The sequence below is a fragment of the Chenopodium album genome, chromosome 12 (assembly GCF_948465745.1).
Source record: "Chenopodium album chromosome 12, dcCheAlbu1.1, whole genome shotgun sequence".
In the NCBI taxonomy this organism is placed as follows: Eukaryota; Viridiplantae; Streptophyta; class Magnoliopsida; order Caryophyllales; family Amaranthaceae; genus Chenopodium; species Chenopodium album.
In genome coordinates this window covers 34,942,325-34,969,984 of record NC_137845.1, presented here as the reverse complement: position 1 = coordinate 34,969,984, position 27,660 = coordinate 34,942,325, and the positions used below count along the sequence as shown (strand labels likewise).

The window sequence follows — 27,660 nt, the reverse complement described above, 5'->3', positions numbered from 1 at the left end:
CCTTCAAGGCCCAATTCCCGAGAAAGCCACAATTCGACGCATCCCATTAGGTTAGAATGACCTAATGGGCACGTATTCCAATGACCCTATAAATAGGGAGTTTTTCCCCATTTCTGGGGCACGTTCATATACATTCTACCTACATTCTCTCAGAAAACACCTTATCTCGGAATCCGAGAAGATCTCACTTTTACCTTTCCGCACTTTTTACCTTTCTCCGTGCACGTTCTAACTTGATCATCGGAGGCGAAGCTCTTACCACCCAGAGTCTCCGTTATTTTGCAGGTACAGACAGAAGACTCCAGACTTAGTGACGTAACTCTCCCGAGGGACTAGAAAAACCCCAAAACAGATATCGTCTAGCCTATAGATGATATAGAAGACACAATTATAAAAGATATCATATAGCTAATAGAGGATATCATCCAGCCAATAAAGGATATCATAGTCACAATTATAGATGATATCATATAACCAATCGAGGATATCATCCAACTATGTTATCATATAGCCAATAGAGAATATCACCTAGCCAATAAAGGATATCATAGACACAATTATAAATGATATCAATCATATCATATAGCCAATAGAGGATATCATCCAGTTATGACATCATATAGTCAATATATCACTCAGCCAATAGAGGATATCATCCAGCCAATAGAGGATATCAAAAACCCGTTAGACTGACGAAACATTTAGTCAGTCTGGACTGACGCAGTAGTTTGTGTATAATAATATAGCTTTAACATTATAAACCCTTAATCTATAATCATGCACAAGACAGTTTGATTGGTTAAAATTACATTCATTTTAACTTTTTATTTTCAATATTTTCATCGTTAAAACAGGGTTATTATTCATGTCCACTTGGTGAAATATTATAAATTTAAAATATTTATTTGGTTAATAAAAAAGAAAATGATACCCATTTAGCATTATATTCTATGTTGAATTTCACTATATATGCGAAGTAAGAAGAAAATAGATACGAAATATGTTCAATAAAATAGAATTATGTAGTGAAATGATCGTGTATGACACGGGACGTAATCCACTAGTAGAACACAATATACCCTATAATTTAGAATCCCAGCTCTATGCTTGACTGTGTGGAATGATGAACAACAAGAGAAAACAATATCCTCAACGTAACATAATTAACATCCACCAATATCACTCAAATTTTGTTAACTTGAATCCCCCAACTTCATTCCTTTGCTCCCCCCAAATGGACAAATGATGAACACAACAACATTCCCACCACCACCTCTCTCCACCCTTTTCTCACTCAACTCCCATACTTTCTCTCTCCTCCGAACACCCCCACCTTCCACCACCTCCGCCGCCAAGTTCACCACCTTCATCCGCGCTGAGCGCACCACAACCACCTCGATCACCACTAACCCAACTCCCTCACAACGTTCAGAAGACCACACCCTTCTCTCCCTCCTTCGCAGCCGAAAAACCGAGGAAGCTTGGCTTCTTTACTCTCAATCACCTCATCTTCCAAACCCCACTTGCCTTAGCCGCTTAGTCTCTCAGCTTTCCTACCAGAACACCCCTGAATCTTTCTCACGCGCGCAATCCATTATCTCTCGTCTCCGCCATGAACGCCAGCTTCATCGCCTTGATTCCAACTCTCTTGGGTTACTTGCTGTCTCTGCTGTCAAATCTGGGCATACCCTTTACGCCATTTCCATAATTAAGTCTATGCTTAGGTCCAATTATCTCCCCCATGTTAAGGCTTGGAGTGCTGTTGTTAGCCGTCTTTCTGGGTTCCCTGATAATGGTCCTAATGATGCTATTCGGCTGTATTATTCGGTTACTAAGCGTATTCGTCGGGTTGAGGATCGAACCCTTGTGGCTCATTCTTGGCCCGACACGGCCGCTTTCAATGCCGTGCTTAATGCCTGTTCTAATCTTGGGGATGTGAAAAAATTCTGCCAACTGTTTGATGAAATGCCTGAGTGGGATGTTGTGCCTGATGCTCTGACATATAATGTGGTGATTAAATTATGTGCTAGAATTGATAGAAAAGACTTGCTTGTTTGTGTATTAATGTTGATGATTAGTAAAGGTGTTGAGCCTTGTATCACTACTTTGCATTCTCTTGTTGCTGCTTATGTTGGATTTGGTGATTTAGGGACTGCTGAGCGGTTGGTTCAGGCGTTGCGCGAGGGGAGGAGGGATCTTTGTAGGATTCTTAGGAACATAAGTTTAGCTAAAGTTGATGGTGTGGATGAGATTGAAATCAAGCACAAAAATGATGATATTTTAATCAAGCATGAAAATGATGGGTTTGAAAAGCTAATTCCTAAGTCGATCATTGATAATGCAGAACCTCCATTACTGCCAAGAGTTTATTCACCGGATTCAAGGATATACACGACCTTGATGAAGGGTTATATGAAGGCTGGGAGATTGTCTGACACGGTGCGAATGCTTGAGGCAATGAGGCGTCAGGAAGATAGTGCTAGTCATCCTGATCATGTTTCATATACTACAGTTATATCTGCACTTGTTAAAGCAGGGTCAATGGACAAGGCTAGGCAAGTCCTGTATGAGATGACAAGGATTGGCGTACCTGCTAATTTGGTCACATACAATATTCTACTAAAGGGTTATTGCCAACAGTTGCAGGTTGATAGAGCAAAGGAACTGATTAAGGAGATGACTGATGTTGTCGGGATATTGCCCGATGTAGTTTCATACAATACATTGATTGATGGGTGCATATTGGTGGATGATAGTGCGGGAGCTCTTGCATACTTTAATGAGATGAGGGCTAGAGGAATTGCTCCAACAAAGATTAGTTACACCACTTTGATGAAGGCTTTTGCCTTGTCTGGGCAACCGAAATTAGCAAATAAGGTGTTTGAGGAAATGTTGAAGGATCCTAGAGTAAAAGTTGATCAAGTGGCATGGAATATGTTGGTTGAAGGGTATTGTAGGATGGGTTTAATTGAAGAAGGCAAGAGTGTGGTTGAAAGAATGAGGGAGCATGGATTTCATCCGAATGTGGCCACCTACGGCAGCCTTGCTAACGGCATAGCATTGGCTAGGAAGCCTGGTGAAGCATTACTTCTTTGGAATGAAGTAAAGGAGAGATGTGCTCCAAGAAGAGACGATGATGCAAACAATTCTTCATTGCCACCACCAATAAAACCTGATGAAGGGCTACTAGATACTTTGGCCGACATATGTGTAAGAGCAGCCTTCTTTAGGAAAGCTTTGGAGATTGTTGCTTGCATGGAAGAGAATGGAATCTCTCCAAATAAGACCAAATTTACAAGGATTTATGTTGAAATGCACTCGAGGATGTTTACCAGTAAGCATGCATCCAAAGCCAGGCAAGATAGAAGGCGAGAGAAAAAGAGAGCTTCAGAAGCTTTCAAGTTTTGGTTAGGATTACCAAATGAGTATTATGCTACTGAATGGAGTCTAAATCCACCCGGCAGACAAGATCAGTATGAATCCGATTCTATATGAACTGGATGCAGGGGATGACATTGCAGAACACCGCTGACAAAGTTGCTGTAATAAAAACACTACATATTTTTAAAAAAAATGGAACCTCAAGGCCAGGTCTGGTTTTTGCTGAAGACAGCTGACAAAGTTATTATATGAATTATGAAGCTGTATTACAAATTCGAAAACATCCGATATAATGAACCTTACGCCTGGTTTTGCAGAAGACGTCTACCTGACAAAGTTAATATCTGAAGCTGTATCAAAAACTCAGAAACAATATCAGCAATATGCTTATGCTTCATATTTGTACAAGTGATATGCTTATGCTTATGCAGTTATGCCTCATATTGCTGAGCTTCTTGCCAAACCTTATACACTCTCATATAATATAAGCGACTGATTTGATTCCAACATGAATTGTAAATAGTGTACATACCAATGGTAAAAATGACGATACCAATGATACACATCGGCAGCAGAGGTGTCAACAATCACACTCCTAACTTTCAATATTAAATCTACACCATTTATTTAGTAAAAAAAAAAAGAAAAAAAAAAAAAAAAACCCCATAAACAATAGTAAAAAAAAATAAATAAAAAAAATAATAAAAACATTTGCAACATGAAAAAGGTGTTTCCACTTTTCTGTTGTTAGTTTTCAAAATTATCATGATTTTAATAAGTTTAAATAATTTATATGACATATATCATATCATTTAAAAGAAACAAAAAATCAAAAAACAGAAAACCATAGCGATGCTAAACGAACCTCTTATCCGACTTACCCCTTCCATTTCAATTGAAACTTGGAAGCATAACAGATGTTTGCCTATCTTAACAAGTTGACATCATACATTTGATATATCGTTTTAATTCATGAAGTTCTACTAGTTTAGAGTTAGACAATTATCAAAATTCGACAATTGTTAGCTTTGATGTGGACTTAGATTCATTTCAAACATTTGCAGGTTAGTTAAAGTGAGGAGCTTTATATTGGCGAGCTTTGATGCAGAATCAATTAAAGTTTTAATTGATCATTGAGAGTATGAGTTTGGAAATATTATTTAAAGAAAATGGCCACTTTATTGTTGTTTAAATTTTGAAAAATTGATTAATTGACTTGTAGTAGAAACACATTTTAAGATCAAATAATGTTGCAACTTATGTAAGATTGACTTCTAAGAAAACTGTGTGCCATTGGAAGGTTTAAAAATCATTAAACCATCAAAAAGTACCATCTACGTGTCAGTATACTATACGCGTTTCAACGAAAAGAATTGAGTGAAAGAATGTACATGTAAAACAAGAAAGCGGGGCACAATATAGTTGACATTATGTACAAACATGTCATGGTATATTTTAATCAATACAGATTAATCAAGTACTGATTAGTACTTCCTCATAGCAGTGATGTGCTTATGCTTTCTGTTTGTAGAACACTATCACTTTTCCATGACATATAGCTGTATTTTGACATAACCAAAAGTACAGTATTGAAGATAACCAGCAAATATCCTTCTGCCCCATGTCTAGACCCTGGACCTTGATACCTGACTCCTTGTGTATGATGATGAAGGCAGCTGTAATAACAGGAAAACTATCAGATACATTGCAACTCCACGGTAAACATAGGAAGTATAATGATCAATTAGTGTAGTAATTAGTCGAAATCATTATCCATAACTAACATCATGTCTATGTAAGGCACATTAAGAAACTGGTAAGTAACAAATCAGGGACTGTATCATCAACATATGACTAGCACACAAATGTGGCACCATTGTGATTTGTGGAACATTGACTAATGTGGAACTAAACTTCAACCTTCACAGTTTTTGTATAATAACAGTAACTATCAGATATGTGCAACTCCACGATAATCATAGGAAGTTTAATGACCAGCTACTGCTGTAATTAATCGATCATAACCCATAACCATCATCACACCTATGTAAGGCAGAGAAAATCAGCTACTATAACCATCATCACGCCTATGTAAGGCAGAGAAAATCAGCTAAGTCCTTACACAATGAAATTCCAGTGACTGCTAGAATTCTCACCACATTAAGAGCAAATCAATGATTGTGTATCATCAATATATAACTAGCACACAAAAGTGGGACCATTGTGATTTGTGGAAAATTGACTAATGTGGGACTAAACTTCAACCCTCATGTTTTTGGGTCCAATAGTAACTTGGAAGTACGGGGAGAGGTAAGGAAATCCCCACTTCTGATTAGGTAGGACAAGATTCAAACCCTAGACCTCTAAGAACTAAGGTTCTACTCTTAACAGTTGAGTCAACCCTAGCTTGGTAACCTTAGTAAACAATTACCAATTACAAGCATATATATGTAGGCACTGTTCAAATAGTGTAGTATATAAGTACCTGATATGTTCTGGGTCCCTTTTTTATCAAAAAACCAACAGTATTCAAATTTTCAACAAAGACATCGATATCTGGAACTCTGAGACCAATCCTATCCGCCAAACCGTATATTTCCTGAAAACATGTGAAATACAGGTCAATAATGATCACAAGAAGCAGCGGGATCAGTTTGCAACCAAGCAAAGAAAGAAAAATGCAAACGAGGAAGATTGAAAAACAAATAAACATACGGATATTGAAAAACAATCTTTCTGGTCCAATTCTGATTGCTTATTGCGAGCACTCAAGAATCGCTTTGCTTCCTTCTGTTGACTCATGCCTCCACTACGTGCAAAATCAATAACTCCATGTTCATCAACATACTTATCATACAGGGATTCTTTCATGATTTCAACAACATCCTGCAATTAGTTTTTCAGAAAGGCATAACTTATTATGAGAAAAGAAGGATAAGGAACAAACATATCCTTGCAATCTATGCAGGCAAATACAGTCGGAAGAATCTAACTTCTCAATACAGATACAAATTCAGTGTCCTTCTTAACCAAGAGTTGGAATACATGGTTAGCTCTTGATTTTTTTTAACTACAGTCCAACTTTAAATTGAATTAAGGTCACATATCCAAGAGTAATTATCAGCCCGGTTGGTAAGTAGAATTAGACGGTGATAATAGGAATGAATTAGGTGTAGTTTTTTTTTTTTTTTTTAAAAGGTGTCATCCTAATGCCCTTATAACAACAATTTCAGACTTTTGTGATACCATTCCCCAAATGGTAATTGATGGTAGTGAAAACTTATTAAAAAAGAACATATACTTTCAGGTGAAGCAGCTTTACCATGAGAATGCCAGAAGATATTCTTCACAATTTTTACATTCAAAATCATTCCTATTACCACTTACCAAATGGGCTTTATATAATAATAAGGTGCTCTATTTTAGTATGAATTAGTTATACACAACAAAATCTGCAAGTTAAAAAAGGTGTCTTGAGTTTGAATAATTAAGCAAGCCATATGCTAAAGACTTTCATGTTTGTATAATAATCTAACACAGATTATTACTAGTTCCAAGAAGCAAAAACATGAAAAGATTTCCTAGAAGGAATTGCTAATTTAAGACCTAAGATCTGATTTGGTTTTATGCCCACTAACTACCAGTCTCCAAATTATATCACTTAGTAGTATATTTTACTATTTCCATGGTTTTTCTAGACAGTTTAAGAAAGTAGTAGTCATATATTAGTGTAAGAATAAATTCATTTCCGGTGCTAAAATTACCAAAGCATCCTGTTCAGTTATTTCATCCCTCAAGTCTACCCTAGCACGAGCCTCTGCCAGCCTTACTAGACTTTCTAACTGCCTTGCAGTTATGGGAGTACCATCAGCTGAAGTGTTACGATCCCTCAACCGTAAATAGAAATTTTGAAGAATCTCTGCTGCTGACCTTGACATCCTGATCAAAACAAGTTCACACACAGAATTAGGTGAATAAAGCTCATGAGTAGAAGTAACAAGGAGGGCCGTTTGACTCACTTCGGAAAGACATAAGCTCTTGCATAAGCAATATATTTTCGTAGAAGTGGAGCAGGTAGTGGGACGAATTCACTATCTTTCCTAGGATCCAGTATCAACCTTGAAACCAATGACTCACTTGAAGCACTAACAACTATTTGTCCAATCCTCTGTGATGCTGCATTTAGAAGAACACTTGTTAGTATCAGCATATGAGTTGAGAACAATAGTATCAGCTTAAGAAGGAATATCACCTCTACAGTGTCTCCTGACTGTGGAGGAATTATCTCCGTAACCAGAATGAAGCTGCAAGAGACTACATTTTATCATGTTTTTGATTTTGAAAAGACGATGATGAAAATATCCTTAATAGAAGGGGGAGAGGGTTGAGAGTTTTGAGACTAATAACTAGCAAATGAATTTTCCATCATAAATTATATACCACATAAAAACCAGCATACAAGTTCAAACTTGGCTTGACAACATTACATACCGGCATACATGACATAAAACTACCTACCTTATTCATTATTGGATGCAATCCTTGAGAGCTTCAACTAATAAAAAAAATATTTATTGTCGATATCTGTAGACACCTAAAAATTTCTACTCGACCGAAACCCAATGATGAGTAAAATCTTTCATCCCCATTTGGTTCGAGTATAGTATTGATTAAAAGGAGCACTTGATTTTATTTAATATACCCAGTTCATTTCATTTCCCTAGCCCATCCTATTTTCATTAAGCTCAAACCTTTTATTTAACCCTTTCCCTTGTTTCCTAGCCCAAAATCCACATACCTTAGCCAGATTTTCTCTTTTCATAACTGCAGTATGAAACCGAGCAAATCTGACTTTTGTGGTTCATAATTATTATCCAAATATTACATCATTGGATAGACCTTGAAATAAGCTTTCCAACAGGGGCGGTTTTGGCCTAGTGTGAGGTGGTCAACGGAACAGAGCCCCCAAATTTAAGGGGCCCTAAAATTTGGATATATATATTTTTTGTTCTATATAGTTATGTGTATGAATAGTTGGAGCAGTGGTGAGTGTAGCTTATAGTTTTCTAGGTATCACAAGTTCGATTCTCTTCCTCGACACTTTTTGTTAACCTTCATAAATTCAATCACCTCAAACTCTCCGCCCACAATTTCGGTAATCAGCTACATCATAATCTCCTTTTCCATTCTTAAACCTTTTATATTCAATCCAATTTAATTTCCTTCCTTCAATTATTCAATTTTCCTTTTCTAATTTCTACAAAATCTTTCTATTACCGAGGTTAATTTTAACAGTTTTTATCTTTAATTCTTCAATTATTATCAATTAATCTACGGAAATCCTTTATCTTCCAAATTCATTTCACTCTTATCAATTTTTATTTCTAATAGAAAAATATTCAGTTTAGTATTACGAAGGCCTCATTTTTGAGAAGTTGCACAGGGCCCCTAATGCATTGTGCCATTGTAGCCTCGGCATTGCTTTCCAATAATATATCATAAGGCCAATTTTGATTTGAAACGAAAAAAGTATGATCAAAATACCAAACTCGGTCCAAAACCGACACCCTTGTATTATTTTTGACCATATCTTTAAATCTAGAAAAGATATAGACATGATTCCAATTGAATTAGAAAGTACTTTCAAGAGCTTTCCAACAAGATATTATTTGCCTTAATCCGAATTCGGGATTAAAAAGTATGATAAAAAAAAAATCCGCAAAAACCGAGTGTCGCGCCAAATATCGTCGTGTGGCTCCAACCTACCACGTGGTGCGTCAAATATGGCGTGTCACACCAAGTCCTTTCGCGTGGTGCCAATCGTTTTTCTTTTGCGACAGCTTTCCCGTAAATTATATTCTTTTTTCCGACTTCGGGTCTATGAATACCATAAATCCATAATCTTTCAAGAGTTAAACACCATTTTGAGTCTCAATTTCTCTCTAATTCTCTCTTTTCTCAACCCTCTCCATACTAATCATTCACCATTTCTTCCTAGTGTTCCTAGACATCAATACTACACTCGAAGCTTTATTAAGGGCCACGGCATGAATAGTTAATCATAAACCTTAATTATTTCAATTTATTAATTTTATTGAAGTTTACTAACGATTTATTTATGATATAGATGCAAAGTTTGGCGATCGACGTAAGTAGACTTAATTATTCTTTTAGTTTAATTAATTCTACAATAGTTGTTCCTACCAGCATCATGTTTAGGGAATGATTTTTAATTATTAGTATCATGTTTATGCGTTTTTGTTAATCAAGTTAGTATCATGCCTAGGGTTGTATTAATAATTATTTAATATCATGTTTAGGATGCCTTAATTCGTTTTTTTTTTTTTAATTATTATCAAGTTGCTTCTAATATTTCTATGCATGCTTTTACTTGATTATTCTACTTATTGCTTAAATCATCAACATTGCACTTTTAATCAAAACCTGTGATTGAAAATAACGCCTAATAAATAATTTGGACAACCGGCTTAGGTTCCCAGTAATCTTGTTTTTTAATTGATCACAATCATTAGATTTATATGTGCATTAAAAATTCAACCAACTCAAATTAATTAGTTTGGAGCGAATTGAATCTTGTTTGTATGTCTTTTGGGTTACAATTAATACATATCACTATAAGAATCAAGTTGAAGCCAATATGGGCAGAATTAACTTCATGACTCAATTCCGTACCATCATCCCCGAATATCTAGATTATGGAGTTAGCAACCTCATGAATTATGAATGGGGTGTAATTTTTATGGATTAAATCGTTGTTATCTTTCGATTTCTCCCTTTTGTGGTTGTCTTAAATGATCCATGAACAGTTTTACAAGTTCGTTACAAACTTGTTAACGACTCCCTACTTTTTCATCCCTATTCTTATAATATTAAATCCAATTTCCTAAGATTCCCAAAAGCATATTCACAACACGTTCTACGAAGGCGTACTTCTACTCTTCGAGCGACGCCTACAGTATTCGGTCATCAAATATTATGCAAAGAAAGAACAGAGTCTAGATAAAAAAAAAAAATTGGGCTAGCCCTAATTACTCAATTTGAGTAACGATTTTCGTTACTCAAATGGCACTAATGTAAATTTGAACAACTTTTTGTATTTTTTTATTATTTTTACAAGTTTACTTTGCAATTCCCACCATTCACCCATCGTCTTCCGAAGGGTACAATTTCCACCATTTTCACCCATCACCACAGCCACCACAACCATCAAAGCCACCACCACCATCAAAGCCACCATCTCTCTGCCGAACACAACCACCATCTCTCAAACCCGCCGATCTTCTTCTTCCCTGTCAACCTCCGTCCTTTCTCAAACCCGTCGACCTCCGATCTTCTTCCCCCATCGACCTCCTCTTCTTCATCCTTTCTCAAACCCAAAACGCCGCGGCAGAACAAAACTCAAGCGTCCCCATCTCCACCTTCCCCGATCTCCACCCAAATCGGAACAAAACGAAAACCCTATGAATGAAGGGTGAAATTAAGGGCATGGTCAACCCCAAAGGGAAGGGGTGACCATTTCCTCCATTGAAGCTCCCTTAATTGTGCTTAATTTTCGAAGATGAGCAAAGAAGTGATGATGGTGGTGGCTGTTGTGATGTGTTCGACTATAGAGATGGTGGTTGTGGTGGTGAAGAAGTGAGATCGGGGTGCTGCCATGGTGTGGCTGTGATGATGGTGGTTGTGGTGGTGAACAAGTGAGGTCGGGGTGCTGCCATGGTTGAGTACTTGAGGTAGAAGAGGAGTGAGGAGATAGAAAGTTGAATGGTAGTATTGTAGTATTGAAAAGACAATAATAGTACCCCTTTGAGTAACATATTTTGCTACTCATGTTGAGTAACTTGGATTTCCTCAAAAAAAATTGAAGCTTTAACCTTCTGTAATTAATTATTACTTTTGTTAGTTAATACTTCAGTATATTGAATATTTTAATCTTGAGCAGTCAACTAGAATTTTAGATTCATACCCATAGTAGGAAAGTTGTAAGAGAATTATGATGGTATGAATGTAAAATACTTGCAAACAATTTGGGAACCAGTAGGGGGAAAAAAAAAACAAACAAACAAACAAACCCACTCAATATGGACAAAGAGATTACATACCAGAGCATGATTACAAAATTTTCAAGTTTTCATGTGCTTGCAAATCTGTTGCTATAAATATAGTCGGGCCTTTCAATTTTACATCATCAAATATGGACAAGAGAGCCATGAAAAACTAATCAGTTACTTAACTCACAGCAGTCATTAACAAAATACTAAATAAATAACAGAAGCCTGACAAAACAGATAGCAATCTGTTGTTTGATGTTAAATACATCAGACCTGAAGATAGCATGATCTTTCAGAAACAAGTCTTTTAATATCTTTGCATGGCTGACATACAAATGCCATTTGTGTAAATCTTGCACAATAATTTGAAATTATTTTTTAACAGAAAGTTCATCTTTTATTTGACATTCTGTGGATTTTTAAGACCCTCGAGAATCACAGCAGAAAAAAAACAGAGTTAGAGCCTATACAAAACAAAACAAAACAAACAAACAAAAAAACTTGTGTGTACAGTACTTACAGCCATAATGTGCTCAGAAAGTCGTTTATCCATGTTTTCATCGGGTTTATCCACCAATATGAAAACCAAATCAAATCGTGAAAGCAGAGGAGAACTCATCTTCAAGTTTTCATTCACCGTTTTAGCACGACTGTAAAACCACATTTCTGAGATGTTAGCAAAACAAAATATTTAGGGGTGACTAGACCTAATATCTAGCTTGCATAAAGTTTGACTTCCAAATTGTTGTATAAGACTACCAAGTACTAAGAGATTTAATCACCTAGATATTTAATTTTCTATAGTTATTGACTTAAGCATTTGGATAATGCATTAGTAAGTTGCAGAAATGAAATATGTTAGTAATTACTACCCAACTATTTAGCAAGATTTTAAGAATTTATTTATGGCTTGTAAAATATAGAAGGCTCCTTAAAATTAAAATAAAAAATAAAAACCTTTTTTGTGTAAGCAAATTCTTTCAGACATGAAAGAACTTTTGGATTGAAATCACATGTTATCTTATCAATTGATAGTGCTGAAAATGCTGCATATATACAATCCCCCTTCCTCTCTGCCCCAACCAGGATAACATTATGAAATGATACTATCTGACAATTGATGTCATATGATGGTAGTACAGAATGTATATAATGATGATGTCCCTTAGATTTGTATTGAGGCAAGATTGGGTATGGTAAATAGGAGCTTGAGGAAAAGCAAATACATAATTTTAGCACTGTGCTATAAGAAGCTATCATGATAAATATACACGATTTGTAACATTAAGTAATCATTTCAGCATGTAAAGCAAGCCCTTTTTCTTTTTCACTTTAAGGGTCACTTTTCTTGGTAAGAATTGTCCATACTGTAACTGAGATAGCAGAATCTTATTTATAAGAACCTGGAAAGGATAAAGTTGGTAACAAACACAATTGTTAGAGGTTCCTGCATTGTGCTTAAGTCATTTCATCCGACAGTCATTGGCATCTATCAGGCACACTGCATACAAGGCCTTTCAGTTGTCCACACAGTCTGCTAGCCAGTGAACAAAGACCTATTGTAGCTTACTCCAGAGGGCTCCTCTTTGCATGTTTACAAGTACCTTTTATCTTCAGAGACCCTCCAGGTAATACTATGTATAACCATTTGATGAAGTTTATGTTCCAATCAAGAGGAGAAGAATTGGATAAACTGAAGAAAGGATTAAGCAAAAGAAGAGAAGACTTGGTGGTGACAACTCTTTTTACAGAAATTTTTTACTTGTTTTTGTGCCTAAGAATTGGTGATTTGGATTATATGGCAAAAATATAAGGTTTGAATTAACAGTGTGATTGGATCGGGAAATCAGGAAGGGGAGAGACAGCAAAGTGAGGAATAGGAAGTTAGAAAATTATCTCTTGTTTGGATAAGAAAGAGGAAGGAAGGGGAAGGGAAAATCATCAACACAATATTCTTCTTTAAAGAGAAAAAAAGAGATCAAAGGAACTTTGTATGAATCAATTGCATCTCACTAATTGACAAAGGCAAATCAAACAATCGCATTGAATACTAAAGAGATGACGCAAATAAATAAAATTAGCAAACCAATATGCAAGTTTTTGAGAGAATATTTGAGGACATAGAGAGAACTTAGATCATAACCCTAGGATAATTAAGGGATTGTTTTCTCCAATATTACAGGCTTACAGTAGAGAGAGGAATGGAGCAGAGAACAAAAAGTAACGAAAAAGATAGAGTTGAAATAGTGTAAAATTTCCATTACTTCCATTGTTCACCGGAAAAAAGTAGAGGATATGAGAGAAAAATTCAAGACCATATAGACTGATTTACACAAAAATGTCATATTTGTTACAAATCTTTCCAAATTTAGAGAGATTTGATCCTTAAGCAATGAGGGGAAAATTTTGGGAAAATTTTCCTTTCAGTCCCCTCCCCTCCACTTTCCTAACTCCCTGCAATTGCTATCCAAATAGAGAAAATGTATCCCTCCCTTTGCTTGTATCCAAATTCCAAACATAGTGTAAAGGATGTAGATATAGCTCAAAATGCATGAGATTGTTGTCTTATGAATCTTTTCAATTAAAGTCAAACTTTAAGGCAATGAAACTAAACAGTGCATCTTTATTTTGTTTTATCCTAATGGTGTTAGCTTATACAGGTATAGAAGACAGATTTAAAGTAATTATTTCTTTAATCACATAAAAGAATATGTGGAAAGTTTCCTCCTATTCTCTTATTTAATTAACATACAGAGAAGTAAAGAAAGTGCTACTCTTTAAAAATAAACCTTGTCATTCAATTCCCAAGTATAGTAGTGTGTAATTGACTGAACACCTGCTTCAATCCACACATAGATTTCACAAGACGAAAAGAAAAGATAGCAAGAAAAATTTAAAGCCTTAATTGAAATAGACAGTCTGCTTACAAAATCAGTAGCCTGCGGCTACCACTAGCCAATTCTCCAAATTAGTGACTTTAGGTCACAAATCTCCTAACGACAACACTTAAAATCTACCTGCTTTCTCTCTCGCTCTCTCTCTTTTTATTCTTACTCTCATTCTCTAGGTTGATTCTAGTCTTCACTCACAGAGGTTATGGGTTGATTATAGGGATCTGGATAAGAAACAAAGTAAAAGACAAGTTTCCTATACCTGTTGCATGTGAATCAAGTTCAATTGAGGGTACAAAAGAAGATATATCATATATGCAAGACTGCATTTTAAACCAAAATGGACATTATGAATTTTTGGTAATGTTATTTGATCTCACAAACCATATCTTTAAGAATTTTCTTAATTATTTGTTATTGTATTCCATGATGCCATTGGATCTCACAAACCATATTGATGTTCAGGAAAAGGTACAGAAACAGTAAATGGCCAATTCCTAAATATGTGAATAGTCTGAGGTGTTTTCTTTGGTTACAGGCTATTATAGAAAATTAATCAAATTTTATGCTGGGATTGGTAAACCAAGTACTCAGATTTTTAAGGAAAGGAGGATTTAATTGGTCTAGTCAATCTTTTGAAGCATTAGTACTGGATTTTCTTTGTTTCTCCAAGCCTTTCACTACTGAGACAGATCCTTTAGCCTTCTAGGGTTTGCACTAGACATGGAAAACGTTAAAATTGGGTTATATAACAGAAGAAATATAACACCATTCTAACAGTTCTGGTTGCCAAAAGCCCAAAATCATGGGTTTTGACCATGAAATTCTGCACAAAAGTAAGAGTGAGAATCTTGTAGCTGATGCTCTATCTAGGGTATTGTGTTTTTGTCCTTATTAGTATTAGATTCTAATTTAGAGTCGCTAATACATGCAAGTTTCACTTATAAAGGGCACAAATCAATATGAAGAATTAGGCTCTCAGGAACAGATCAGAAGTTTTAACATTGGAAAGTGGGTATGGTTGAAATGCTATAGCAAAAGTCTTGAAAGGTAAAATGAAAAAGTTGGCTTCCAGGATCTTAAGCCCATCTTAGATCATTGAGAAAGTTGGAACAGTGGCTTACAAATTAAAATTTTAAAAGCCTTACAACTTCCTAAAATTGCTCAACTCCATCCAGTGTTCCATGTGCCACAATTAAAAAGCTATTAGTGACACTTTATTTGCTGTATCTCACATCCCAGCTTGGTTTCATAACAAGATTTTTAGTTCCAACAAACACCCTTGAAATAAGAGTATTTAAGCATAGGAAAAAGGCACAAACACAGTCTCTAATTCAATTGGAAGGTTGTCCTGAAACAAAAGCCAATCAGAAACCAGCTAAGCATTTGCAGAACAATACCCTGAGTTAACCTTACAATTCTTTTCTTTCAAGGGAAATTCAAATAATACTTGTAGCCTTTATAAAGTCAGAACATGTATTTTTGGTTAGAAAGTTAGTTGAGCTTGACAGTTTGTTGTGTTTTCATTTTTGTTAAAAAATCTCCAACACTACTAACCAAACACATCCAATAATTTTTTTGTTTTTTTTTAAGACCATCCAATAACATTTTACGAGATCATTTTGGACGTATTTGCTAAGCCTACACTTAATATCCTTTTCTTTTACAGTAATTTACTTTCAACCTCAATTTCAAAGTGGATATATTGCTAAGAAAATTTCATGAATAGGTTTACGTGATAAAAAAAAGCCTCAAATAAGGATAGTACTGAGAAAATATAATTAAAGATATAATTGTAATGACCGCCAACAGGGTTTGCTGCAGCTAAGACAGAAGTGCGTGCTGATAGACTTGCCACAAGTCCTGCCTTTGCAACAGAGACACACTGTTGCTCCATTGCTTCCAGCAGAGCCTAGCACAAAGACCATTAAACAGTCAAATAAAGCTAACATGTATCATTAATAGTTTGCAACAACAGGAGAAAAGAGGCCGGGACCCAAGGAAACCTGATGCTCAGCAGACATCTTGTCAAATTCATCAATGCAACACAGACCACGGTCTGCTAGAACAACAGCACCTACAAAAATTAGATAGCCACTTTCAGAGTATCAGCACAAGCATACTTCAGACACTTAATATAATGACACGATTTGAGAGTGAGTATGAAACATTAATAACTTTTAATTGCGTTCATGGAATTGTAAACTAACTTTTAATATAATAATCAAAGAAGCACCCCATTCCACATTCCATTACTCATCATTCATTCATAAGGCATCAGGGAGACATATAATGACATTATATGTCAAGATTTGGTGATTAAAGCGGAGAGCACATTTAAAATTTGAGCAAACAAACAAGTATTATCAAACTTGAACAAAATTGTTGTTGAGCAACAATCAGATCATTCATCCTCCGAAAGGCAGAGTATTGGTAAATTATTTTGGCTATTTCTTCTTTATTCTGTTTCTAAAACATAAAGTTTTGTTGGGCAATTAATCAAGTAATATAACATACTAATTGTGACAGAGATAAAGATAGTACAGAGTATACTGCAATAATATGAAAGAAAATCAACGTAGTGATCTGAGGTAAGGAGGGTTAGATAGCTCAAACACCTTAACAGAAAGCACCAGATACAGACACGTGAAAGAATTTTAAAAAAGAGGTAGCAAGAGAAGGTACAAATTAAGAATAACGGGAAAGTGATGAACTTCCTATTATATTCTCACTGAGGATATGGCCCAGATAGGATGTTGCACTGCTTAACGGTCAGGTTAGAGAGCAAAACAAAGTGGTGGGCGTCCCATCCCTGCTGCAGTACAGCTCCACCTCCAACTTAAAAATAATACGTAGTATTATAAATTGCATAATTCTAAATTATCCTACAATAACTCTAATATGCTTTAAACTGGAACTGGATCTTTTGAAAAAAGCCTCCCATAAGCATTGATTGTTTAACAACATGGAAATTTAGGCAGTATGTGCAGGTGGACCTCCCAAAATATCCATTGTTCCACAATAATTGGAGTTTTTTTTTTCTTTTCGTTTTTTTTTTTTTTTTTTTGAAAAAATGGCCACAGCAGCACCAGCTACGTGTAAGGAGCACACAACTGCACAAACTACTACGGATGCAGCACAAACTTTAACCAATGGTGTACACAATGACATAAACTATACTATTGAAGCATCAATGGTTAAAGATTAATGTCACCCTTTGCCATCAATAGTGTAGTTTATGTCATTTCATGCACCCTTGGTCAAAATTTGTGATATTATTTGCACACGCAATAGTTTGTGCTAGTGTGCACCTTAAGCATCGTTGGTGCTGTGCGTGCCAATCTTTCCTTGTTAATTTGGCAATTAAAAGAAAATCCATAGATACAAGTCATACAACAAGAAAAGACAAAAGATTACAAAGAGATTAAATTTAGCTCTTGACACACTAAAAAACCAATATGAAGTCAGTAGTAAGGTCCTCCCACCTTCTAGAAAGGGTGAAAGACCTGAACTCTTCATCTTCCCCAATTTCAAAACAGACAAAACAAACAAGCTCAATGACTTAAGTACTCTTTCATCCTAACATCACAACCACATGCCACATTAAACATAATTTCATGTCTTACAGCTACAGTTGTCAGGAATTTTCACTGAAGACTGTATTGTTCCTTTGGAAATAGAGTGCTAGATTAGAAAAAAATGAGTCCAGCAATATCTTCTTGCAGTACACATCACATATAAAACTTATTGTTTACACCTCTTCAAATTTATCGTAAACTTTTTGTGATTTGCTGTCACCACTCACAAATGAAATAATAAAAATAGACAAACTAGTTTCCATTATTTGTCCGATGTTAATTGTTATCAAGAAAACAGACACAAAATTGCACAGATGAAGTTCTCCCAACCCTTCTGGGGTAAGACACAAGTCACACAACATGTTGACTTCTAGTGGATGAGACTAAAAAAATAGGACATTTCATCACTCTCCTCATTTTTCTAGCATTTGTACACCTGTAATAAATGCTTAGTTTTAAAAGGCGCAAGGTGAAGGCGCGCACCTCTTGTATGCAAGGCGCATGTATTTATATATTTATTTCAAATTATTTTTTACTTTGATTGTACTTAATACCAATTAAAAAGATTCATAATAAATTAGAAAATGATATATGTAAAGCTAAGGTAGTCTGAATTTGAAAAAATGTCCATCATTCTTCAATTTATAACTTAAATCTTAGTTATTTTCCTTGAGGCGCAAAGGCGCTTTGAGGTGCACGAGGCGAGCGCCTTCCATAGGTGACAGAGCCTCACCTAGCTAAAGCCCATTTAGCGAGGCGCGCCTGAGGCGCGCTTTTAAAAACCAAGAATAAATTAAGAGTATATATTCTTTGATGAAAGCTACTACCTCCAAATCTGAAACTTCTTTACACACTCTATCTTCGTCCATTTAAGAATGTTTTAAAACTCACTTTATTTCATTTTTGGCAACCCCCTTTTACTACCTTACCTCTCTGACCCAACAATATTTACACCTTTCCACTCACATTCTCTTACTCTATCTACCTTATTCTTGCACTCACCCACCTCCATATTTCTCTTATTTTTTTCGATTATTCTTACACCTACTCACCACACTAATAATTTCTCTCCAATAACCTTAATTTGTGTGTATACAATAACTGTTAAGAGCTTGCGGAAATCGAGATGGTATAAGTTTTCAGTTACCTACAAGCAAAAAAATAGCTCTTATTCAAAATATGAGTTTCCAGCATTCAGTCAAACATCAAATATAGAGATATGAATTACAAATAAATAAATTTTAAAAAAAAAAAAAAACACTAGAGGTTTAAAGTGGAATTTTAAGATATCACAAAAAGAGCATATAGAAATGCATATTTGCACACTTGCAAGCTACATGATGAAATTAAAATTCACCCATCCTACTTCACAACTAGAGGAGAAACTAAATTGCAATTGCAATGTTGTTCAAGTTTAGAGAAACCAGTCAGGTAAAGGATGTTTCACTAGGTGCAAATAGGTCATGAATAGTTTATAAATACTAGCACACAATAGATTTATCTGTCAATGAATTGAGCCAAGAGATAAAATTGCATTGCATAACTCCTTCCTGCTTTGTATGTTGTACTTTTAGTAGATATATAGATGCAAATCTATGTGTTTCAGACTCAGTTCACACATTATCAATATAAACATAGACATTTGTGCACTTGTGAAAAAAATGGCAAAAGATTTAATACCAGCCTCAAAAGCATAGTCACTAGTCATTTGGTCCTTCACAACAGCTACAGTAAGCCCAGCATTAGTTGTAGCATTTCCACAGACATAGATACCACGTGGAGAAACAGCAGCTGCAGCTTGAAGTAATTGGCTCTTTCCCAATCCAGGATCACCTGAATGTGCAAAAATTAGTTTAGCTCCTATAGTCCTATGTAGTAGTCTGAAGCTTCATATCAATGATCAAAAATGAAGTGTACAAACAGATTATTCTCAACTCTCAATCCAAAGGTAGGGATAAGCAGCCTTGCGTACCAACTATAATCACATGAATGTCTCCTCTGACTGGTACCTTATTCTGATCCATGGAATGTTTGCGTACTCCACCAAAGAGAGCCAAAGTTATTCCCGCTGTACAGAAAACAGCCAATGTACTGTAATTACACATGGAACCAAGTGTTGTACAGAGGGCTACCTTTCCAGAAAAAAAGATAGAAAGCCATGCACAGAGAGTGAAGTACAAAGCCCATTCACAGGGCCTTGTGTATATTGCACTTGTTAGAGTAAACTGAGTACTTGCGAATCTAGAGACTATATAGCAAATACTAAGGTGCTTTCAGCTGAAAATGGACCAGTAAAACTTTACAACTGACATGACTAATACAAAATCCATAACACATCAACCATAACTCTATAAGCGGCATCACAATATTGTACGCTTCTGTAATGCAGGAACAATACTGCAATCACAATCACAATCACGAATCAAATAATGGAGTTGGGTAGGGGGGGGGGGGTGTTATCATCTACCTTCATACTCTAAAGACATTCTTCCCCCCAACTGGAGGTCACAGTTTTCTCAAACTTAAGGCCTTTTTTTTATACTAGATATTGTAAACAAGAATTATCTAATCAAAGTATCTGCCCTTCTGCCATATACATGTGCCAGAAATCATTTTCTCAGGACAAGGAAAAAGAATTGAAACACGCCTACAAGTAGGGAAAAAAAATAAAATAAACAACTGATCACACGTGTCATTTCATCAATGTCCGCTTCCTGAACCAATTCAAAAAGATTATCCATCAGTGAAAATTTATGATGGACAATCTATTTTGGATAAAAGACAGTAAACTCAATCCTTATTCTATACGGTAAGCCTCTCTTATAGTAGAATGAATGACAAATTTTGGTTAGAATTTCTAATTTGATTATTAAGACATGAACTATCTTGAAGAGCCAATCACCTTGCCATTAGATCAATTGGATTTCAATTTGGGCTACAAAAGGCAAAGATGGGTCACAAACATCAGCTGGGAAGATGGGCCAAAACAGTCACCTTTAGGAACAATGGGCCATGCGCTAAATATAAGCCCAAATGATAACCAACTAGGTCTAGTGGATCTAGACTACACAATGGCATGTGCCACGCACCAGCTCGAGCTGCTTGGTGGGCTTGCTCTTAGTTCATTTTGTTAAATGCAGGTTTGCTTTCATTTTTGCTATTTAATGTTTAACATAGCCCTCAAGGCTTTGGGTTATACATGATATGTTTAACGAGGGTAGTATCCTTATGACACGTATTCAGATTGATATAGGATTAGTTTACATGGTAGTATGCTGGCCTTTGCTCTAAAAATACAATTTTTTTAGCAAACAAATCAGCTAGTAAGTTTTTAATTAATTTTGATGTTTTGCATTGTTTGTGGGTTAATCAAACTTACTTACAATGATATTAAATAAAATGGTTTTAGAATTCTTGTTCAAACAACCTAGTTCTGGGAGTAAGCTATGTCATTTGAGATTCAAGCATTAAGATCAAGAATGTTCGTATATCGAGAAAAAATGGTTAATTAAAATCAAAACTTAAAGAAACTCTTATAGATGTAATCTAATTTCTAAAAATGTAGGAAATTTTGTCAGAAACAACCATTTATAATTTTGGCAAGGAGAAACCAGATTCTAAAATTTTTTTGTTGAAGACAACCAAGGGTGACAATCCGGTGTTGAGTGATACTTTTCCGGCATTGACTCGACATGTGCAGGTCATGTGACCTAATTTTTACTAATCCCACCCAATTTCTTCTAATTCTCCCCTCTAATTTCCCTCTAACCCACCTGTTTTAATTTTCCCCCTTTTTCTTCTAATTTCCCTCCACTCTTCTCTCTCCTCTCTTCTCTCTACTCTCTATGTTGTTTCTTTCCTCTTCTCTTCTTGAAAGGGCATGGTTTTTCGAATTAATCGCAGAAATAGTGTTGGGCAAATAAATTCGACCAAGGATACAGTAACAGTGCTGTTTAATTGTTGCATAGTTAATCATATTTGCAGGTATGTGAAATATTAGGGTTTTTGCCCTTTCTTTAATTTGCGCTAATTTCCCATATTAATATCAATTATGCAGCATTGATGGCTCCATTGAAGGATATCAGATGTGCTTGTGGTTTTCCTGTTGCAAAAAGGACATGTTGGACCCACAATAATCTGGTAGGAAATTCCCCTTTCAAGAAGCGAAGAGAAAGAACAGAGAGAGGAGAGAGAAGAAGAAAAAGGAGGAAAATTAAAGCAGGAGGGTTAGAGGGAAATTAGAGCGGGGAATTAGAAGAAATTGGATGGGATTAGTAAAAAAAAATAGGTCACATGACCTGCACATGTCGAGTCAATGCCGGAAAAGTATCAGTCAACACCGGATTGTCACCCTTGGTTGTCTTCAACAAAAAAAAAAATTGGTTTCTCCTTGCCAAAAAATGTTTATAAGGTTTTTCCCTACAAAATAGTTGTTATAAATGGTTTTTTCCGACAAAACTTCCAAAAATGTATGGATCTTATAAACTTCACCAAAATAGGTTTAAGCACTCGGATCAGTAACTAGTGAAACATAGTTTCATTAGGCCGAATAAATGAAGTGCCCTTTTTAATTGGATATAGCTTATAAATATTGACCATCATAGATATTGAATATGATAATTAGTTATTTGTACTTATGTGCCCTTTAAGACTTTGTTTCATTCATCTGATTTTGTCTAAATTATATAACATATGTCATTTTATCTAAACTTACTTGAACTTAGTTTATTTTAAACTTATATGTTTGAGCTTATTTTGTACTTATTTTTTCTAAACTTATCTTAACTCAACTTATTTTTTAAACTTATTTTACCTGAAACTATTTTGTTTGAAATAAGATAAAAAAAGTTAAAATAAGATAAACAAACAGGACCTTATGTAAAAAAGAAATGTTTTAATTTTTCAATTACACTTGAGGCATTCTCAAAGAATCAACATAATTGTAAGAAAAAGCACCTTTGCATCATGGAGGGAGTCACAGCTTGCAATTGATTTCCCCCAAAATACCCTGACAAAGTTATTTAGGTTGAATATTGATTGGTGTAAAAATGATCATAATAGAAGGGTCTTCTAGTAATTACGTTCTATGTTTTTAATCATAATGTATTGGTACAAAATGTGGCAACTTTTTCAAATGGAAGAAGAATTTTTTTTCCAAAACTTTTGAGCTTACTCTAAACTAAATACTTCTAAAGCTTCACACTTTCAATCCTTGAGGTTTGGGGAATTTAGTTTCCTGCAGCACCTTGTCAGTACAGCAATACATAATTGGGACTGGAGATCTCTCCAGTCTACCACAGCACCTTGTCAGTACAGCAATGCATAATTGGGACTGGAGATCTCTCCAGTCCACAATCAGCGCAAATACAGCCCTTAGTCTACCCTGGCTTGGAACGTGTAAAAGGCCTCGTTTTCCCCTCTTACAAATAATAATTGCCTAAGCATACTCGAGTTTGTCATTTTCAAACAATGTAGCAACTTTAATACTTCCTCCATTCTTTTTTTGTTCACACGTTTCTTTTATCACGTTTGCCAACGCACAAGTTTCACGATTAATATCTCTATTCATCAATAAGTAGAAAAAAAATATAACATGTTAACAATATGAAAATATTCCTTGAGACAACTCTAACATCCCACATGAGTATATTTTTTATCATAATTAAAGATAGTCAAAGTAGAGTTTGTGAATAGTGTCAATAGTCAAAATGTCAAGTAAATAAGAATAGATGAAAGGCCTTAAATGGGAGCTCATGTTTCAGCAGGCAGTACACTTTCTATAATCAATACAATTGAAAAGAAAAAAACGCTATTCGTGAGAACATAGGAATGGGTATGTAGTCTTTACTCTTAAGACAAACAGTTGATTTCTGTTAATTTCACAAATACTTGCATACTTCAACTCTACCATGCCAACATTGAATTTGAAAAGATGGAAAAAAAAATGCATTGCAGTTCTTCAACACACAAGATAGGAGTAGAAACTCACCCTTGACAAGTTCATGACCATATATTGATGGACAGATAGACTGAATCATTTGGCGGAAGACATCAGGACCATGCTCCTCCCTAAATTTCACAATAAATTCCAAATCCCTCGGAGAAAATGAATATAAGTCAGACATCTCAGTCGCTTTAGTATCAGCAGTAGGATATTCAGAATCTTCTGGGATGGTCTGTGATTTGGAATTTGTTACAGAGACAGATTCCATATATAAATAGTACAATCCTTGATACTTGCTTTTTGATTTACCTGAAACAATTTAAACTGAAGAAGCTATATAACAGTGGTTGAATTTTGTACTGATAAGCAAGGAAATTGAAAGAACTAGATTTGTTCAAGTAAAATAAAGAGCCTTTTGCTATAACTGTTGCCAAGTTCCACTGAGCATGTATAATTAATAAAAATAATAAAAATAAATAAAAATAAAAAATAAAAAAAGAAAGGCCAAATAGAACAATAATCAAAGCTGAACTATACCTCAATCTAACTATCTTAGATTGTAACTGAAAAATGAGTCCAATAGAGAAAGACATGAAATCAGGCTCCAGTCTCTATCAACTGGAAACTAATGTTGATAATGTGTTATTGATTAAATCAAGCCAAACTCTAGCTAAAACTCAAATTTGAGCAAAGAAATAAGACCAATTAAGAAGACATAATATATGAATATAGCAACTATGACCAAGCTCATTAGCTAGTAGAATCTGTAAAAGGGACATCCGCAAAGTGCACACATACGCCAATAACTTGCTCTTAGGTTCATGCATATTCTTAACACTACCTCCTCCAAGGTCCATGTAATTGTTAATTTGCCTTATAATTCCAGTTACTGTCACCACATCGCCAGGAATACAAACATCAACAAGATCTTCTGTAAGTTCACATTCGACTGTCCGAGGAACCCGGCCTTCTTCGTGATTTTCAGATTTCAAAAGCTCCTGCAATCTAAAGAACATAACACATCAGAATGCAACACTGTTTACAGAAAACAATATACTCCCTATATTCGTATAAAGATGTCGACATTTTTCTTTAGGGTGCCCCAAAACATCACGGACTTGCAAACAGCTACTATTTGCAAGCTTCCCATATTTTTCATTCATTTCATAAGAAACAAAGGACAAGACAGATGATCAAATCACTACTATACAGTTTACGACAGAGTCAACTCTTTCTCTTGAACATCATAATGAAATTCTATGTGAACATCAATTTTAACTTTATATATAATTATCTCTATGGTTAAAAGAAACAGTTCTTTGCATCTAGAGGAATGCAACTATCTATAGTTTTGTCACAGAGGAAAAACAATCTCAAACAGTACAAGACTTGCCTTATTTTCTGAAAATCAATGGACTGTGCAGTAGACCTAATTGGTGCAAATGTTTTGCCTTTGCAACATCGCATAATACATGTTGCTGGTGGAGAGTATTTCCCATCAGGAAAGAAACGCATGATGTCTGCTCCACACTGGATGCATTTAAAAGTCATCTGCATTACCAGTGGTTTAACACTGCTGACCTTCACAACAGTACCACGCACAGATACCAGCCTGTCTACCATACCCAGATACAATTATCAATTTTTTTCCTGCCTGAACCAGATTGAAATTTCAAGAAATTTTTAAAAATTTTTAGGACAAAGCATTGAATCAAATTTGATTAAAACTACCAATATAAGCTGCTTTAAGGTTCTTCAAAGCAATCAATGAGTCAGGGTGATTATGAAGCCGGATATTTATCTTCCCATGAGCGTCTAACTTGCTTTTCTCCCGAAATGATGAAACCTGCACCAGTAGAAGAATTTACCAATCATGCACTCAGCGTATTTTCAAATGTGAGAAATGGAATAGGCTAATCAATAGCTTTAATCACTGCTTGATATACCTTATGAATGGCAGTACCCATGCATAGAAGAGCTTCTTTGGGGTATTCTTCCAGATTGACAAAGAAACACTCAAGGTCACATATCTTTCTGAACTCTTGATAGTTGAGTGTTAATGAAAATGTGTCATCTTCATACTTTACCTGTACAAAGCATTTTCTTCATCAAGGCTCTTTGATAATTAAGAAGCGAAAGACAAAATAAACAAGTCAACATTTACAAAATTCATGTCAATTCTTTATTAACGGCTTTTACGCAACAAGGAGAATCATTAAGAGGATCAGTGAATGCGCTTATAAGAGAGAAAAGTAGTAAGGATGCCAATACAGGAGGCAATATTTTCTTGTTATCATTAACCTAGAAAGCTTTATATTTGAAGTTCAGATATTGTAGATCTCAAGTTATGCAAGATGATGGACGATACAGGTGTCAACTCGAAGTATTGGAAACGCAGAAAAGATGGACAAAGAAAGATGGTTGAAAAAACTGATTAATATATGGATCTACCCATATGACAATTGACAAATCCCATTAATTCTAATTGAAAGGAGATTTCAAGTGAGCTTTTGATTCACAGATCACAGGACTGTTAAATCTTGCAAAATGTTCAATGACTAACTGCACTCATCCTACATGCTGAGTTCTGTGTCCGAATGGGTAAGAGACATGATGATAAGAACTTATATCATTAATGAATAAAACTTTTCCCACATGCTGCTAAAATATTAAACCTCATTGAACTTTTAACAAATTGCAGCAAGAAAATCTAAAACTTGCGATTTGGATAAAATCATTTTAACTCAACGAAATCATGTTTTAGTCATACAGAATAAGCTCAACTCTATCATAAACATCAAAACACGAAAGAAGAATCTGGGGATAGATACCAATCAACATGAAACTGAATTTTAATTATCAACAAAGAATTTTGCCTGTCAGCTCTATTAGATGGAAACCTTCTACATAAATGTTTTGGAACATCATAATCATACCTATCATTTAAAAGTGCACGTATTCAGCCAAACCTTACCCCGATGAGATCTCGGCATCTTATTACCTTTTACATGATTCATCACAATCAGAACTATATTTAGACCATCAGCAAACTAAAATCCCAGTTCTACAGAGGCTAGATTCACATAATCAACCGCAATTACATGTCTAATAATGAGCAAAAATACACAGCCAATAACTATAAATAATTTTACCATTCCATTTTTCAGATGATATGATAATTGATCAAATTGATAAATATATTTATAATTCACAGAAAACTAAACATAAAAAGAAATAAATTTGTTTCGACAAATCTGAAAATTACAACATTGATAAAGCAAGAAATTAGGGCAAAATCAAAAAATTAGAATACAAATGCAAAATTGGGAAAAAATGTAGAGACTAGACAGACAAAAAGGTACCTGAGAGACAAAACGTTGGCCGCGAGGAGTAGCGAAGAAGCAAACAAGCTTAGAGATGAGAAGGTATCTCCAATCTTGAAAGGAGAGATCAATTTGGGGGAAATAAAAAGGCCATATTTGCAGGAGATCACAATACGACTCTTCTGATGAAGGCCTTTGCTGCATGTTCATCATTACTCCTTCGCCCGTTGCCGTTGGAAACTTGCGACTTACACTATCTCCAAATGGGTATGAGCAGTGACTCTCTCTATTGAGTAGCGTGTAAGTGACTAAGGCCCCGTTCTTTAGAGCTGCTCTGCTCTGCTGAAATCTGCTCTGCTCTGCTCTACTCTGCTTCAATCTGCTCTGCCCTGCTCTGCTTAAAATTAATACTTAATATTGAATTATTATAATAATAATGTATATTTAATAAAAATAATAATAAATAATTAATAC

The 27,660-nt window shown here is 35.2% G+C and overlaps 2 protein-coding genes across 2 annotated transcripts; one reads left to right on the top strand and one right to left on the bottom strand.

Moving 5' to 3' along the window:
- The first annotated feature begins 1,134 nt into the window (after positions 1-1,134).
- On the top strand, positions 1,135-3,880 carry LOC145572327 (pentatricopeptide repeat-containing protein At3g09650, chloroplastic-like). Its single transcript, XM_081631311.1, has one exon. The coding sequence runs from the start codon at positions 1,243-1,245 to the stop codon at positions 3,493-3,495; it is 2,253 nt and encodes a 750-aa protein (XP_081487437.1). The 5' UTR covers positions 1,135-1,242; the 3' UTR covers positions 3,496-3,880.
- Positions 3,881-4,680: 800 nt separating this feature from the next.
- On the bottom strand, positions 4,681-27,435 carry LOC145570497 (putative DNA helicase MCM8). The gene is made up of 17 exons (XM_081629612.1): positions 27,226-27,435; positions 25,810-25,950; positions 25,595-25,709; positions 25,257-25,479; positions 24,705-24,868; positions 23,909-24,172; positions 19,892-19,987; positions 19,600-19,752; positions 16,348-16,418; positions 16,135-16,253; positions 11,971-12,100; positions 7,634-7,685; positions 7,401-7,557; positions 7,146-7,320; positions 6,097-6,267; positions 5,867-5,980; positions 4,681-5,057 (listed from the first exon to the last, which is right to left on the bottom strand). Exons 1-17 carry the CDS (start codon positions 27,397-27,399, stop codon positions 5,007-5,009), a joined length of 2,370 nt encoding a protein of 789 aa, XP_081485738.1. The 5' UTR covers positions 27,400-27,435; the 3' UTR covers positions 4,681-5,006.
- Between the last annotated feature and the right edge of the window lie 225 nt (positions 27,436-27,660).

Bases quoted from the DNA above. Each gene is read 5' to 3' on its own strand.
- LOC145570497 (XM_081629612.1), bottom strand. From the start codon at position 27,399: ATGATGAACATGCAGCAAAGGCCTTCATCAGAAGAGTCGTATTGTGAT. The intron at 24,173-24,704 runs GTAGTGTTAAGA...AAATTGTTTCAG, and splicing joins TTACATGGACCTTGGAGGAG to GTAAATCAAAAAGCAAGTAT. The intron at 6,268-7,145 runs GTAATTTTAGCA...AACTAATTGCAG, and splicing joins TAACTGAACAGGATGCTTTG to GATGTTGTTGAAATCATGAA.
- LOC145572327 (XM_081631311.1), top strand. From the start codon at position 1,243: ATGATGAACACAACAACATTCCCACCACCACCTCTCTCCACCCTTTTC.